The following is a 16,378-nucleotide window of genomic DNA, read 5'->3' as shown; positions in this document are numbered from 1 at the left end:
ACTCTTTCATCCAGGTCTTAAAAAGAAGGATCCCAGGGCTTCCCTGGTGGTGCAGTGTTTGAGAGTCCACCTGCCGATGCAGGGGACACGGGTTCGTGCCCCAGTCTGGGAAGATCCCACATGCCGCGGAGCGGCTGGGCCCGTGAGCCATGGCCGCTGAGCCTGCGCGTCTGGAGCCTGTGCTCCGCAACGGGAGAGACCACAACAGTGAGAGGCCCGCGTACTACCAAAAAAAAAAAAAAAAGAAGGATCCCAGAGCTAGAAGGGTACACTGTTTAGGGTGGGTGAAAAGAAGGCACTAAAAACAAGAATGAAAATTAACACTGGGCACTATTTTTATGATTTTGTTATCATCTTGTTAGCCTGCCCTCAAAATAACTCTTTTATATTCATATAGTTAAACTAAAGGAAAACAAGAAGATTACTGAGGAGGCATATAAAATAAGTTTGATTAACCAATTAGACATGCTAAATCTTACAGAGATTGCAAGGCATGTGCTATTATTTTTCTCATCTCTCCATGCTCCTCATTCTTTCAAGTCCAGGTAGCTGACTTTGATCTTGACTGGATATAATGAAAGATAAGAGAAAGACATCACAGTACTATAAATAATCCAGTATATGAAGGTGATGAGAAATAAAACTTTCTTCTTTAATCCAAAAATTATCCTCTTTTTATTTCCATAGTGCTTGAAAGCAATATAGTTTTTAATATAACATAGCACATATTCACCTGTGGTAGAGATGCAGGCAATGCTTTTAAGTGAAACTCATAGGTAATTTTTAACAATATAAAATAGCAAACTTACCTTCCCTTCTATCCACATTCTCTGTTTCCCTAATTTGCTTTATTTTTTAATCTGTAGTACTTCTCCCCTTCTAACCTGTTCCATATTTACTGCTGTGTTTGTTTATTTGTCTCCTTCCACTAAGATATGTTTCTTTATAACTATTTTTTTTAACATTTATTTAATTTATTTATTTGGTTGCACTGAGTCTTAGTTGTGGCAGGCGGGCTCCTTTGTTGTGGCTTGCAGGCTCCTTAGTTGTGACATGCGAACTCTTAGTTGTGGCACGCATGTGGGATCTAGTTCCCTGACCAGCGATCGAACCCAGGCCCCCTGCATTGGGAGCACAGAGTCTTAACCACTGTGCCACCATGGAGGTCCCTAAAATATAAGTTTCTTAAAGGCAGGCACTTGGTCTGTTTTCTTCATTACTGTTATCTCCAAGGCCTAGAACAGTGCTTGATTCATAATTGGTTTGTGAAATATTAGGAAAATGAATAATCTACATGTCATTTCAGCTTTTTGGTTTTAACTACTCCTACCAGAGTAGCTAGAATCCAACCAAACTAGGTGGTTCAGATTCCCAGTCATCATCCTATTGCTGTATGGCAAATTTTGACTGAGCTTCTATAGAGTGGTATAAGTGAATAATAAATAGGCTATTATTAATGTACTAGGCCAAAAACTAGATAATGGATATTAAATTATTTAAAATTTAATTATATCTTATAACTGCAAGCCATTATGCTACTACCTTCTGTTGGTTTTTATAAGTTGTGATTTTTTATATTCAGGCTTTTAATAGAAACAATTTATAATATCATCCTGTTTTCAAATTTGTTCTCTTTGATAGATATAGACTTGATCCATCACACATGTAATTATATTAGCATATCTTTCTACATTCTTTGGTGATAGTTTTATTTTTAGATTAAAAAACTCACTGTGTTTCATGATGTATAACTTTTAATGTAAAACGTTGAGATCTCTAAAGGGTAACTGATGTAAAATCATCTTGGTTGACTAAAAGAAACTCAGTCTTCTTTGAGAAAGCAAATAAAAGCTTTTTTTTTTTTTTAATTTCAAGGGATGGAGAGAGGAAAAGCATGAGTGTTGAGAGGTAATGTTTTGTTACTAATTATTCATAATTTGTATTATTTTAAACTAATTTTTAATTTTTAGTAAATTATCACTGAAATTTAAAAATCTATTTGCAAACCAAGTAACAGTTTTCGGCAGTTGATACTCCTACGGTAAATATTCCAGTGCAATGCTTTATTATCTTTGCTTGCTGTGCTCTCAATGGGAAAAAATTTAACTGCAGTTATTTTTTTAAATGTTGGTTTTGTTCCTATTCAGTGAAAACCAAGCATTTTAGGATTCTAAATCTTAATTTCTAGACTTATTTATAAGAAAAATTATACTGAGTAGTTATTTGGGAAATTTAAGAATGATGATGGAAATTCTTCCTGAAGTTCTTCAAATATTGGTGAATAACCATAGGCATCAAATAGTAAGATACTGATGAACGAGAGCTTAGAGGTGATCTAGTTCAGTGGTTTACAATCTTGATGGAACCTTATTGTTTTGGAAAATATGTCATTGTTTGAAAAGTCCCTCGCTTATCTCCTCAAAGAACCAAAGTTCCACTAAGACATTTAAGAACCGCGGACCTAGTATAAGGTTGTGTTCATTTTGCACATATATTATTCATGATCAGAAAAGCTGAATGACTTTTTTTTTGAAATTTATTTATGTTTTATACAGCAGGTCCTTATTAGTTATCTATTTGATACATATTAGTGTATACGTGTCAATCCCAATCTCCCAGTTCATCCCACCAACCCCCCTTTTCCCCCTTGGTGTCCATGTTTGTTCTCTATTTCTGCCTTGCAAACCAGTTCATCTGTACCATTTTTCTAGATTCCACATATATGTGTTTATATACGATATTTGTTTTTCTCTTTCTGACTTATTTCACTCTGTATGACAGTCTCTAGGTCCATCCACATCTCTACAAATGACCCAATTTCATTCCTTTTTATGGCTGAGTAATATTCCATTGTATATATGTACCACATCTTCTTTATCCATTCGTTTGTGGATGGGCATTTAGGTTGCTTCCATGACCTGGCTATTGTAAATAGTGCTGCAATGAACATTGGGGTGCATTTGTCTTTTTGAATTATGGTTTTCTCTGGGTATATGCCCAGTAGTGGGATTGCTGGGTCATATAGTAATTCTATTTTTAGTTTTTTAAGGAACCTCCATATGGTTCTCCATAGTGGCTGTATCCATTTACATTCCCACCAACAGTGCAAGGGGGTTCCCTAGAAAAGATGAATGACTTTTACAAGACAACACACTCAGTAAATGACTTTGATAAAAATTGCTGTTTTAGGCTGTGATTTACATAAAAGCAATCAAAGGAAAAGAGGGGAAAAAAGCATCCAAAAGTGAGATAGTATCATCCTATTTAATGATTTTTTCTTCTGTTTTGTCTTTTGTTATTGAGAACATTGCTTGCTGTACAAGAATATTAACTAATATTAATATTTCTTAAGAAAGGGCCACCAAACCAGTAGAAAAAAGTGAACAAAGATCTAATTAGTTAACAGAAAAGACGATACAAATGGCTTTATAAACATGTGAAAATAATCTCAGTCTCCATATAATTTAAGAAATTCAGATTGAAAATTCTCTGAGATAGCATTTTTTACTAATCAAGTTGGCAAAGATGCACACTCTATTGGCAAGACTATGGGAGTGAAAAAGCTATTAAACTCTGAAGGAGGGTGTACTAGTTTCTTATTGGTGGTATAACTAATTACCACAAATTTATTCTCTTACAGTTCTGAAGGTCAGAAGTCCTAAAATTAAGGTATCATCAGGGTTGCATTCTTTCTAGAGGCCCCAGAGGAGAATCCATTTCTTTACTAAAAGCTTCTAGAGGCTTCTTGCATTCTTTGGCTTACGGCCCCATTCTCTATCTTCAACTCTCACATTTTGTCTTTCTTTGACTCTTACCCTCCTGCCTCCTTCTTACAAGGACCCTTGAGATTACAATGGACCTACCTGGATAATTCAGGATAATCGCCCCATCTTAATTTAACCACATCTGTAAAGTTCATTTTACCATGTAAAGTACTAGATTCTGAGAGATTAGGGTTTGAACATCTTCGGGGACCATTATTTTGCCTACCACAGGGGGCAAGCAATTTGGCAGTATCTATCAAGATCACAGACACACATGTACTTTGATCCCACAGTTCTTTTTCTAGGCATACATTCCACTGGTGTAATCACATGTCATTTTACATGTATACATGGTTATGCACTGCATTTTTTTGTGTGATAGCAAAAGATTGGAAATAAGTTTCTACAAATAGAGGATTGGTTAAATGATCTTACATCTTTAAATTAGAATTTATGCTGCCATATATAAATGAAATTATTTACTTATAGGGAACTCTCACCAGGATGAATGAGAAAAGCAAAGTGGTAAATAATGTATCTAATATTCTACTGTTTATATAGGGGAAATGTTTGCTTGTTTGCTTTTATATGCATACAGTATTCTAGAGGAATAAATAATGAATAGGAAGCTGGCAATATTGGTTGCCACTAGGGAAGAGAACTGGGTAGCTGGGAATAGTTAGAAGGGGGACTTTTCACTGAATGACTATTCAGGGTTTGCTCGGGCTTTTTTACTGGTTACCCCACTCTCTCTTTAGTGTCTTTATGTTAATATGACCTTTGAATACCCTTGTGCAGATGAAGTCACAAGTTCTACATTTAATCTTACCAGCCCTCCATTTCCAGTTGCCTATTAGATGACTTTATGTAGGTGCCATGAACCAACCCCTTAAATCTACTTGAAGATAATTCACTTACAGAAAATACACATTCAGTAATTGGAATGTTGTTCTCATTTGTACTTTCTTAAGATAATCCTCTGTAGCAGAGTCTGTATACATATGTATCCTAATGTTTTGTAAGTTTTGAGGGCATTACCCTTATATGTTGGTGACTTTAATCATCTTTTAAAAAATGTTGTAGAGAGCAAATGCACCTTTGCTAATCAGTTTAGCTATACACAATCTTCCATTATTTAAGAAGATCTTGGATGTTTTTACTTAATCATATCTTAGTTCATCTGAAAACTTTATTCTGTAATGTAGAAAATATAACTTAATGCTAGGCCATTTACATGTACTATATCATTTCTAAAATATACTGAATTGTAGTTTACTTTGTGCACCAAAATCATTCTTGCCTTTCTAGGACATTCAGTGAGATAAGTAAAGCAGAAGAACAGTACAGCTTATGCCAAGAACTTTGCAGTGAACTTGCTCAAGATCTGCAGAAAGAAGGACTTAAGGTACTTTATTTTTATGCAGTGTTCTTAGTTTTCTAAATTTTTAATAATAAAAAGCTACCTTAAACCAAGAGTTAGATTTTGCATTTAAATACAAATTGGGATGTGTCAGAAAAGAGAGTTCTTGTCTTCAATAGAGACAAATTGAATTTTGACCCTTATCTGAGGCCTATGATGAGGTCATTTTATGAGAAGCAACTTATGAGGCTGGAGTGATTCCAGTATAATTCCAGAGAAGTTTATATTACCTTGGGAGTACATTTGAATAAGTTCAAAATCAGAGTTATACTGGCAGTAAAGAATAAGGGATAGGGAAGGATTTCCCTAGAACTGTGCTTGTTATAAATGCCTTTCCAATTTTCCTTTAATGTCATTGTCAGGTAGACATTGACCTTCTGGAATAGGCATTTTGTTTCAAGGCCTTAATCCAGGTTGCTTAACACATTGAGAACAAAACCTGGAAGGCTTTGAACTTTGTATTTTATAATCTTCACTCACAACAATCCATGTTTAGTATTTTTCCAACATTCTCAAAACAGAGGTAGAGTTATTACAAAGTATAATACAAAAGCAATAAAAAGTTATTACAAAGAAAGGGATATCTGATGACTATTTTCTTATAATCCTTCTCTGTTATACCTTAAATATATAGAGAGTTCTTTTTAAAAAAATTTTTAAATAAGCTTTTAATTTTAGGATCATTTCAGGTTTATAGAATAGTTACAAGGATAATATCGAAATTTCCAGTATACCCAGTTTCCCTCATTATTAACATCTTATATTATCATAGTACATTTGCAAAACTAAGAAACTGACACTAACACATTTCTGTTAACTAAATCCAGACAGTATTTTTGTTTTACCTGTTTTTTTCCATTCATGTCCTTCTTCTCTTTGTTCCAGGGTTCAGTCCAGGGAACCACATTGCATTTAGTTTTCATGTCTTCCCAGTTTCCTCTAGTCTGTGACAGTTTCTCCATATTTCCTTGTTTTTCATGACCTTGAGAGTCTTGAGGGATACTAGCCAGGTATACTGCAGAATGTCTTCCAATCTGGGTTTGTCTGATGATTTTCTTATGATTAGACCAGGGTTATAGGTTTTTAGAAAGACTACCACAGAAATGAAGTCTCCTTCTCATCACACCCCATCAAGGTATATGATAGCCACATGATATCACAGGTGAGAATAACCATCCTCACTTGGTTAAAGTTGTGTTTGCTAGGCTTCTCCACTGTGAAATTACTATTTTTCCCTTTCCATACTCTGTTCTTTGGAAGTGAGTCAATAAGCCTAACCTACTCTCACAACCTCCAGGAGGTAGCAAAATATACATAACAAAATTTACTGTTTTAACTTTCTAAGTATACATTTTAGTGGCATTAAGTACATTCAGATTGTACAACCATCAACACTTTTGATCTCCAGAACTTTTTCATTATCCCAAAGTGAAACTCTGTATCCATTAAGCAATAACTGTAAAGGAGTTCTAACATAAATTTAACATAATATCTAGCATATAGTAGGCACACAATAAGTGTGAACTGTCCAGAAGATCTTTTCAATGAAGTCTCTTCAGAAAGATTTTTTCCCCTATCTTTTTAGGTACTGAATTAACCTCAAAAAAGGATTCAGTAAAAAGAAAAGTAATCAATTAACTTTGCCCTTTATATGAAAGTCTTTTATAAAACGTCAGTTGGGGAGGGAAGTAATAATTACTGACTAAAATGGGATTTTTAGATTACTTATGGATTTCAGTTATTCTTTATGACAATTTTCATTACCATGTTTTTTTTTGTAATTGTAATAGTTGATATTTATTGCCATTTAATATACATCAGGCACTGTTTTAGGGTCTTTATTTAATGAATGTTGATCTTTAACATTGAATGATCTCAACCCCAAAGAATTAAAATTGTAAGTTTAGTGTTTTGCCATTATAAGACCTGTCAACTAGTGTGTCATTGGAGTTCTTCCTTCCTAGAAATTTCTCTTATATAGAAACTATTATATGATGTAGTTGACAAACATAGGGAAGGGAGTGTGGATACAAAAACTCTATGATCAGCCCCTAGACCATTAAAGATTGCGTCATTATTTTATAACATAAGCCAAAGTTGTGTTTGTTTTTGCTGTCTTTCATTAGTATTTTGTTTAGGCACAGAGGGTAAGGCAACAACTCCTCCTCCTCCTACAAAAGCTCCACATTACCATGTTTTTTTGTAAATAATTGATTATACTTCCGTAGTCTGTGTACACAAGAGACCTTTCTGAATTTTTCTAACCTGTAAAATAACTTTTTTCTGGAAGTTAAAGAGCCATATATAATAATGTATTCTGTTTGTTACAGGGTAGAACCGTTACCATTAAGCTAAAGAATGTGAATTTTGAAGTAAAAACTCGTGCATCTACAGTTTCATCTGTTGTTTCTACTGCAGAAGAAATATTTTCTATTGCTAAAGAATTGCTAAGAACAGAAATTGATGCTGATTTTCCACATCCCTTGAGATTAAGACTTATGGGTATGACTTTTCTATACTTGTTTTTCCTTAAATCTGCTAGACTTTTCCATGGAATCAACTTGGGAAATATTCTCACCTCCATTTTATTTCTTAAACCTGTTTAGGAAGTTGTACTTATGCTACTGCCATTTTTCTTGATTCTTAGGACCTGATGCATGTGAAGCCACAATCATTAGTTTAATTCCAGTAAGAACCAGTTAAAGTCATTCTTTTCCTTACTACTTACTGAAATCCTTGGGGTTAGATATCTTTCAAAATTTTAAACTTTTCAGATTTTAGAAAGCAAATTCAGTGCATATTGAGTATATTATATAATACTCCTTTGGGACCTGAAGCAGCACTTCACGATCAAACACATTATTATTTCTGTAGCAAAACAAAAAAATATTCACACTGAGTTATAAAGACTCTAAATAGTCTCACACCGATCTTGTCATCAATTACCATTTGTTGCTTACAATTTTCAGAGCTTTTTGGATTTCAGAATTACAGATAAGGGATTGTGGCACTATAAAACCACATTTCTAGCCATCACGTGGTAAAAAAAAGACAAATGAACCATGTTTCCAAAGTGAACGAGTGAGAGAATGTTTAGGGATAAGCACTCCAAATGCCAACTTTACTGCTAAGAATGAGTCATTAGCCATACTTTCACATATGAAAAATAGCACACACTGAAGTCAATTTGAATAAAGTGTGTTAACTAAAAGAGCTAAAGAGTGGATGTTAATAGCAGCTTTATTTATAATTGCCAAAACTTGGAAGCAACCAAGATGTCCTCCAGTAGTAGGTGAATGGAAATTGTGGTACGTCTAGACAACAGAATATTATTCAGCACATAAAAGAAATGAGCTATTGGAGTAGAGGGTGGGGGAGAAGAAAAGAAATGAGCTGTCAAGCCATGAAGACATAGAGGAAACTTATATATTATTAACTGAAAGAAGCCAATCTGAAAAAGCTACATCCTGTATGATTCCAACGTATGACATTCTGGAAAAGGCAAAACTATGGAGATACTAAAAAGATCAGTGGTTGTCAGGGGTGGGGGGAGGGAGGAATAGGCGGAGCACAGAGGATTTTTAGGGCAGTGGAACTATTCTGTATGATGCTATAATGGTGGATACATATCATTGTACATTTGTCAAAACCCATAGAATGTACAACATCAAGAGTGAACCCTAATGTAAACTATGAACTTTGAGTAATAATGTCATGTCAGTATAGATTCATTGATTGTAACAAATGGACCACTCTGGTGTAGGATGTTGATAGTGGAGGAGGAGTGCATGTGTGGGGCAGATAGTATATGGGAACTCTCTGTACTTGCTACTCAACTTTGCTGAGAACCTAAAATTGCTCTAAAAAATAGCGCCTATTGCAAAAAAGGGAGCTAAAGAATCTATGCAATTGACTCCAATTAGTTACTCGATATTTAATGGTATCACGTGTCAGGTATTAACTGAAAGACCTATATAATCATGCTAACTCCAGTAGATACTTACTATTTAGTATACCCAGCTTTATAAAGAAAGTTAATTTCCACTCATAATACCACCTTTGAAAAAGCATCCTTTAATTCAGAAAATACAGTGTTGCTTATTATTTTTGGCTAAACAGCCTTTTTCATATATGTTATAATAGTATTATGCAAAATGTCTCTATTGAATTTGAAATGGATTAATTATGGTTGGTTTAATTTAGGGGTGCGGCTCTCTGGTTTTCCCAATGAAGAGGAGAAGAAACACCAACAAAGGAGCATTATTGGCTTCTTACAGCCTGGAAACCAAGCCCTGTCAGCCACCAGGTGTATACTAGAGAAAACTGACAAAGATCAGTTTCTAAAACCTCTAGAAATGTCTCATAAGAAGAGTTTCTTTGATAAAAAACGATCTGAAAGGAATTGGAGCTACCAGGACACATTTAAATGTGAAACTGTAGATAAACAAAGTTTACAGGCATCACAATCCTTCCAAGTTTTAAAGAAGAGGATGAGTGAGAATTTAGAAACATTGGAGAATTTAGATAACTGTCATATATTTACCTGTCCTGTTTGCCTCAGGGAGCAAGGAAGCATCAGTCTGGAAGCCTTTAATAAACATGTAGATGCGTGTCTTGATGGACCTTCCATCAGTGGAAACTCTAAAATGTCCTCACGTTCACATGCTTCCTCTACAGAAGTGAACGAGAAAGAAAATGTACATGATTCTGTTTCTGTCTGTGAGAAGCAGAATGATGAAACTCATCAGAAGAATACAGAGATCACATCAGTAGATTCTGTAGCGTTGGCAGAGACTACTGGTAATCCATCTAATACAGAAGGTGTAGGTGCGCTAAGTAATAAGCACAGCAAAGAGGAATGTTCTAGTCTTCCAAGCAAATCGTTTAACATGGAACACTGTCCTCAAAATTGTTGCACTGTTTCACTGGAAAATGAAGATGTTGCATCATTAAGAAGGAAAGAGCCCCTACAACCTTATTTATGTGAAGTGATCAGTGACCAAGTCCTCGTTTGTCCTGTTTGTAACCTAGAACAAAAGACTTCAGATCTTACCCTATTCAATGTGCATGTAGATGTTTGCTTAAATAAAGGCATTATCCAGGAACTGAGAAAGGATAAGGTTAATCCAGTTAACCAACCCAAAGAAAGCACCACAAGTACTGGTGAGTTTACAGTTATTTTAAAGAACTTGATTTTCTAGGAATGTTTTATTAAAATTGAGATTGTTGTTAAATCTGAAACATACACCTTGAAAGGGATAGTTCATGTACGCTGCCATTTAGGAAAATGTTAGTTACCTTAACGGTGGGTTAGAATTAGCTGAAGACATTAGATTTTAAATTTTGGGAAACCTCTGGTTTGGGCTTGATTTAGCACAGAATGAACTCAAAGGTTTAGGGAGCTGAGTGATCTAATCAATACAGAAATTCCTTCAGAGAACACTTGCCAAGGCACAGTGGTAACTTAACTATAATTATATAGCCAAAAAGCCTCTTTAACTTGTTTTTTGGTAGTTCCGACTCTAACCCAACTTCAAAATCAGCTGTAATACTAATGAAACAAGTAAATTACAAAGAAATTATGCTATACATTAGTTTCTGGTATATATAAATTCGAACAATGTAGTACTAAGGAAGTTTTTATTATCTTTAATCAGTCAACCTTAACTCTTTAAATTTTTAGAAAGCTTTTTAATTATTTCATGTTATTCATTGTGGAATTTCTTCCCTCTAAAAATAACTCAGGCAAAGTACAGAAGATTGGAACAAAAGCAAACAGGTATGGCTAATTTGAGTTTTAATAAAGCTGGCTATGAAATTGTTATATTTTGAGGTCTGATTTTTAAGAAATGTTAAAATTTGCTTTTAGAAATCATTAAGTAAAAGTTTTTAAATCAATTATTTGCATAAACAATTTTTTAAATCTCTTCATGGATTTTATTATTTTATATTTTTTTGTTTTTTGTTTTGTAGTTCTTCATGCATTTTAATTGCATGTTCTTTTTTATTCCAGGCCAGGACTGATGACAAAGTACTCGGCATCAAAGAAAACAAAACCAAACAGTCCCAGACACACCCTTGATATATTTTTTAAATGAACGTTGAACATTTTATCATTAATTTTTGATTGAAACTTGTTATTTTATAATCAGTGAATGTATTCTTCCTCATTCCAGGCTTACAGGTTCATTGAGTGAAAGGCAAGTGCAATAAGCCCTCCCCAAATGACATTTCCTTTATATGAATTTGGAATATATACTAATTTACTTCTGTATATTTTTTTGATAGCAATGAGAATTCCACTTCCATTATACTTCAATTGGAAATCAGTCCTGTTAGAGATAATTTTAAAATGAGAAGTTAGGAATGGTATCAGGAAGTGATTTCTTTATTATGTTTTATAGTGAATATAAAAACTTACATTTATAAGGGCTCTCAGAAGTTCAGATAAACCTATTTTAGCATAAGAATTTTTCAGCACTTAACCACTTTGTTGGCACTGGATTGCTATGTTTGATCTTAGTATCTTCTACAACTTTGTATAATTATATTTTAGCTCCTAGTATCTTCAGATACCTCATGAACATTCATGATTAATATTTATCTTAAGTTCTATGAAGAGTATTAGCTTAGCAGAACTAGCATGAGTGGTTTTGTTACCTTCAGGAAAATAATGTCACAGTATTATTTGCTGTGTTAAAAGAATTTTTGTTTAAAATATGATTATTCATTTGATTTTTTTAATTTAAAATTTCTTTATCTAATGAATAAGCACTTGGTTCACTTTAAAAAAATATTTAGTCTAAGATTCAAGGTAATTATTTTCTTATCTAGGACTTTTTTTTTTTTTTTGCGGTACGCGGGCCTCTCACTGCTGTGGCCTCTCCCGTTGCGGAGCACAGGCTCCGGACGCGCAGTCTCGGCGGCCATGGCTCACTGGTCCAGCCGCTCCACGGCATGTGGGATCTTCCCGGACCGAGGCACGAACCCACGTCCCCTGCATCGGCAGGCGGACTCTCAACCACTGTGCCACCAGGGAAGCCCTTATCTAGGACTTTTAAATAGCAATATTTCATTTCTTGGCAGTTATATTTGTACTTTACACAAATCTGTAAAAAAGGATAAATTGTACACTCACTTCATTTTTATTGTGACCTGGAGAAGAATGTGCAATTCAAAAGATTAATGTGTGTTAAAACACCTAATTTATCTTAGTTATATTTCTATCATGTTTTCATTAATATTCGCGAAAGAAGACAGCTTAACAGTAGTTAGCTTAAGTAGTTGTTCCAAATATTTTTGTGCTATCAATAGAGGAGTTTTTATCAAAAAAACAATTATTTAATTGAAACATGAAGATGGAACCCATTTTCTATTACTGCTTTAAGGAACTGAATCTTTTGTTCTCATATTTTTGTTTCTTTTCATATTTTATAGCTCATAACCTAAATGTATAAAGACAGTGTTTTAGGAATAGCGTAAATTAGGATCTCGCACAACCTTTGGCCAAAGTGGTAATTTGACTTTAAATTACTAGATGATTTAAAATTAGGCTTAATGTTTATTAACATACCAATTTCATGCCTAATATTATTATACGCTATGGTTAATACCTAGTTGTAGAGCTATGCTTCTTGATTGTGTGATTTACTTACATTAATTCTCTACAAAATTAATTTCAATGAAGTAGTGATTTAATGTATTGAAAAGTAGAGAGCACCATATTTGTTCTTTTCTATCCTATCTTGTTTCAAGTTCATTTTTATTGTGTTTTCAACATTAGAGTGAATACTAAAATTATTTTCACTTAGATGATTCATTTAATTGAATGTTATCATTTAGTAATATTTAATAAAAATTTAAAATGAAATTTTAAATGTTTAATCTTAGCCAGTAGAAATGGTTTCCTTACTTTTCCACTCTTTTCCCACCTCTGTTGCTTTCACTCTTATTTTCTTTGCCCAGAATTTTCTCCACATCCTTTTCTGTTTTATCTAATAATCCAACTCATTTTCTTTTTATTATAATTTTGTTTGGGGGCATTAAAAGAAAATACAACAAAACCACAAAGAATAAACACCTATAATCTTACCTATTTAGAGAGTCAGAATATAGGGAACCACCTGGGAGAACATATTTGCAACACATATAATTGGCAAAATACTAGTATCCAGTATATATATAAAATCCAGAATATATAAATGATTCCTATGAATCATTAAGAAAAAGACAGACAGCCAATAGAAATTTGGACAAGTCTTTAGATGGCACTTTACATAGAAAGAAATCCAAATGGCCAAGAAACATGAAAACATCCTCAGCCATTTTAGTAATAGGGAAATGAGAAAAAAAAAAACACAAAGAGGTATTATAATACCTTTCCCAGATTCACAAAAATGAAAGGATCCAATGATATTAAGTTTTGGTGATGATATGGAGCAATATCAACTCTTATTTGAAAACAATCTCTTTGGAAAATGGTTTGTCCTTCTTCAGTAACTCTGAAGATGTGCATACTCAACACCCCAGCAACTGCACTCCTAAATATACGCCTTTGCTGGTTATCTTCCATTTGCCCTCCTGATTTTACTCTGTGCCCTCCACCCTGCTTTAAGTTCAGTGAGGCATCATGGCAGCGGGCAGCCACTGCAGAAGGTTTCAGGGAGGAAAGAAGATGAAGTTGTTTATTCCCTCATATACCTTTTTGAAGAATCATGTCAAGCTGGTTAAGTCCCTTGATGAAAGGTCACAACTTCTTCGTATGTCATTTTCTGCTCTCTCTCCAGGTTCTGATAATCCTTTCCTTGCCCTCACCCCTTCATCCTAGGGGTGGCATCAGAGCCTTGCCCTTATTAGCCCTGAGGTGCTGCCCTATCTTTTGTGGTTTCCCCACACCCTGTCCACACCTTTGTAAATGGTCCCTTTCTTAAAAGTCATCTCAAAATACAATTTTTTTCCTGCCAGAGCCATAACTGATACAATGTCTTGGGAAAACTATTGAACATGTTTTTTAGGAAGCATGTGCAAGAATGCACATAGCAGCACTGTAATAGCCAAAAAATGGAAATAAACGAAATATTCAGCACTGGTAGAATGGTTAGATTCTACCATTGTATATTCATGTAGATTCAAACAAAAGAATTCTACACAGTGGTGAAAATGAAGGAAATAGCTAATCAGAAGGTGGATGAATATCACAAACATAATGTGGAGCAAAAGAAGCAAATCATAGAAGGATGCCATCAGCATGATTCCATTTATATAGTTCAAAACAGTGTATATTGCTTTAAGGATGTATTCATATGAGATCAAATTATTAAGAGAAGCAAGTATATTATTGTCCCCAAAGTTAGAATAATGACTTCCTCTGTGGGGGGAGAAGAGGGAATGTGATTGAGAAATGGCACATGGAACTGCTGGGATGCTGACAGTCTTCTATTGTCTTGGGTGGTGACTGCATGGATGTTTATTTTTAAAATATTATTTAAACTGTATGTATGTATTTTATAGATTCTTGTTCATATGTGACCTATATCATGATAAAAAGTAAAACAAAAAAAAATGGCAGGAACCGCTTTCCTTAGTAAGGTGATGTTCTCCATCTCTGCAGGCTACTAGCTTCAACAGAGAAAAAGTACATTTCTCTCTGCTAGGACTTTGCTGAACACAGCAAGAAAGAGTCATCCCGTGACAACATTTTAAGTTTTTCTCCTAACGTTTCCCCTAATGCTACAGCCTCAATCAGTATTTGGTCTGCTCTCCAAAGTCAAATTGCCAAAGTTGACAATTTGACCAAATATTTTATCATCTCCAAACAAGTCACCAGCTTCCCAACCTGTGATATATATTGCCACTCCTCAAAGCCCCTCCCTCAAACACTAAGCCAATTCTGTATATTAGATTTTGTTGTTTTCAGCACCCTGCTTTCTGTATCACTTAAGAATTTTACTTCAGCTGTGACTTACAGAGACCCAATCAGTGTCTTAAAAAATAAATAAATAAATAAATCAGGACTTCCCTGGTGGCGCAGTGGTTGAGAGTCCGCCTGCCGATGCAGGGGACACGGGTTCGTGCCCCTGTCCGGGAAGATCCCACATGCTGCAGAGCGGCTGGGCCCGTGAGCCATGGCCGCTGAGCCTGCGTGTCCGGAGCCTGTGCTCCGCAACGGGAAAGGCCACAACAGTGAGAGGCCCGCGTACGGCAAAAAAAAAAAAAAATAGGTGCAAGTACTTAGGAACTACAAAATATTATTGAAAGACAAGCAGTCTGAGTAAATTAAAAGAATAATCCTGTTTATGAATAGGAAGAATAACTATCTTAAAGATAACTCTCTCCCCTAATTATTCTATAAGTTCAATAAAATTCAAAACAAAACTTCTCATGGTTTTTCTTGGAAGTTGTTAAGTAGATCGTAAATTTTATATGGAAGAGCAAAGGCCCAAGAATAATAAGGTAGCAGGACAGGCCCTATTACATAGCAAGATTCATTATAAAGCTGTAGTAATTAATACCATACACTAATAGAGTAGTATTGGCCTGGGTATGGACATTTTAGACAACTCAGTACAAAAAGTATTTACTATTTAATAAATAGTGCCTAAACTCTGACCTTCCAACTGATTTCTCTGCTTCTCCTGCTCTAAACCATTTTGTGCATTTTTTGCACATTAGCCATAATGTTTTCATAACGTCACTCGTATTAGAAACAAAACAAAAAAAGATTTCAAAGCTCTCAACTCTGTCCAGGATCAGTGAGAGCTGAGAAGGGGACTGATTTTCAGCGTATGATGATTTCTATGGTGCAAATACCATGACAGATTTCAAGCTATTGACACGATGTCAAGCAGTTCACAAAGTTCCTGAAAATTTAACAATTGGCTCTTTGGTGCCAGCACAAGTGAGTTCCCAAAAATCAGTGTTCATGGTGCACACCAAATACTGGCTTGGCATTCAAGCCCGGTCAAGTCACACTGCATAGCTTGCAGTTTCCTGAATTAACCAAGCTATTTCTCCCTTCTGGTGTCGTGCTCAGTTGCTCCCTCTGCCCAAAATGTGCTTCCTGAATGCCCCTTTGCCCTCTCCATACACAGTAACCATACACAGCTATTCATCTTTCAACTCATCCCAAGGACCACCTTCAAGAAAGGGTCTCTGTCCCATAGGAAAACTGATTAGTCACTCCTTTGTGCTCCTG

General features: G+C 34.9%; 1 protein-coding gene across 5 annotated transcripts in view; it reads left to right on the top strand.

Moving 5' to 3' along the window:
- Positions 1 to 11,282, top strand: part of POLK (DNA polymerase kappa) — a gene marked incomplete at its 3' end in the record, with an annotated part of 47,185 nt that extends 35,903 nt beyond the window's left edge. For 3 of the 5 annotated variants that reach the window (XM_079703436.1, XM_079703439.1, XM_079703440.1), the window contains 5 exons: positions 1,876 to 1,908; positions 5,073 to 5,169; positions 7,515 to 7,686; positions 9,388 to 10,351; positions 11,158 to 11,266. In XM_079703436.1, coding sequence (XP_079559562.1) covers positions 1,876 to 1,908; positions 5,073 to 5,169; positions 7,515 to 7,686; positions 9,388 to 10,351; positions 11,158 to 11,266 — 1,375 coding nt within the window. Of the gene's footprint in view, positions 1 to 1,875; positions 1,909 to 5,072; positions 5,170 to 7,514; positions 7,687 to 9,387; positions 10,352 to 10,920; positions 10,964 to 11,157 lie in introns of all 5 variants that reach the window. The other 2 variants (XM_079703437.1, XM_079703438.1) reach the window with 2 other exon arrangements.
- Positions 11,283 to 16,378: the final 5,096 nt, after the last annotated feature.

Source organism: Hyperoodon ampullatus, assembly GCF_949752795.1.
Source record: "Hyperoodon ampullatus genome assembly, chromosome: 4".
Classification (NCBI taxonomy): Eukaryota; Metazoa; Chordata; class Mammalia; order Artiodactyla; family Ziphiidae; genus Hyperoodon; species Hyperoodon ampullatus.
Note: the sequence above shows the minus strand (reverse complement) of the source record. Positions and strands in the feature narration are given on the sequence as shown.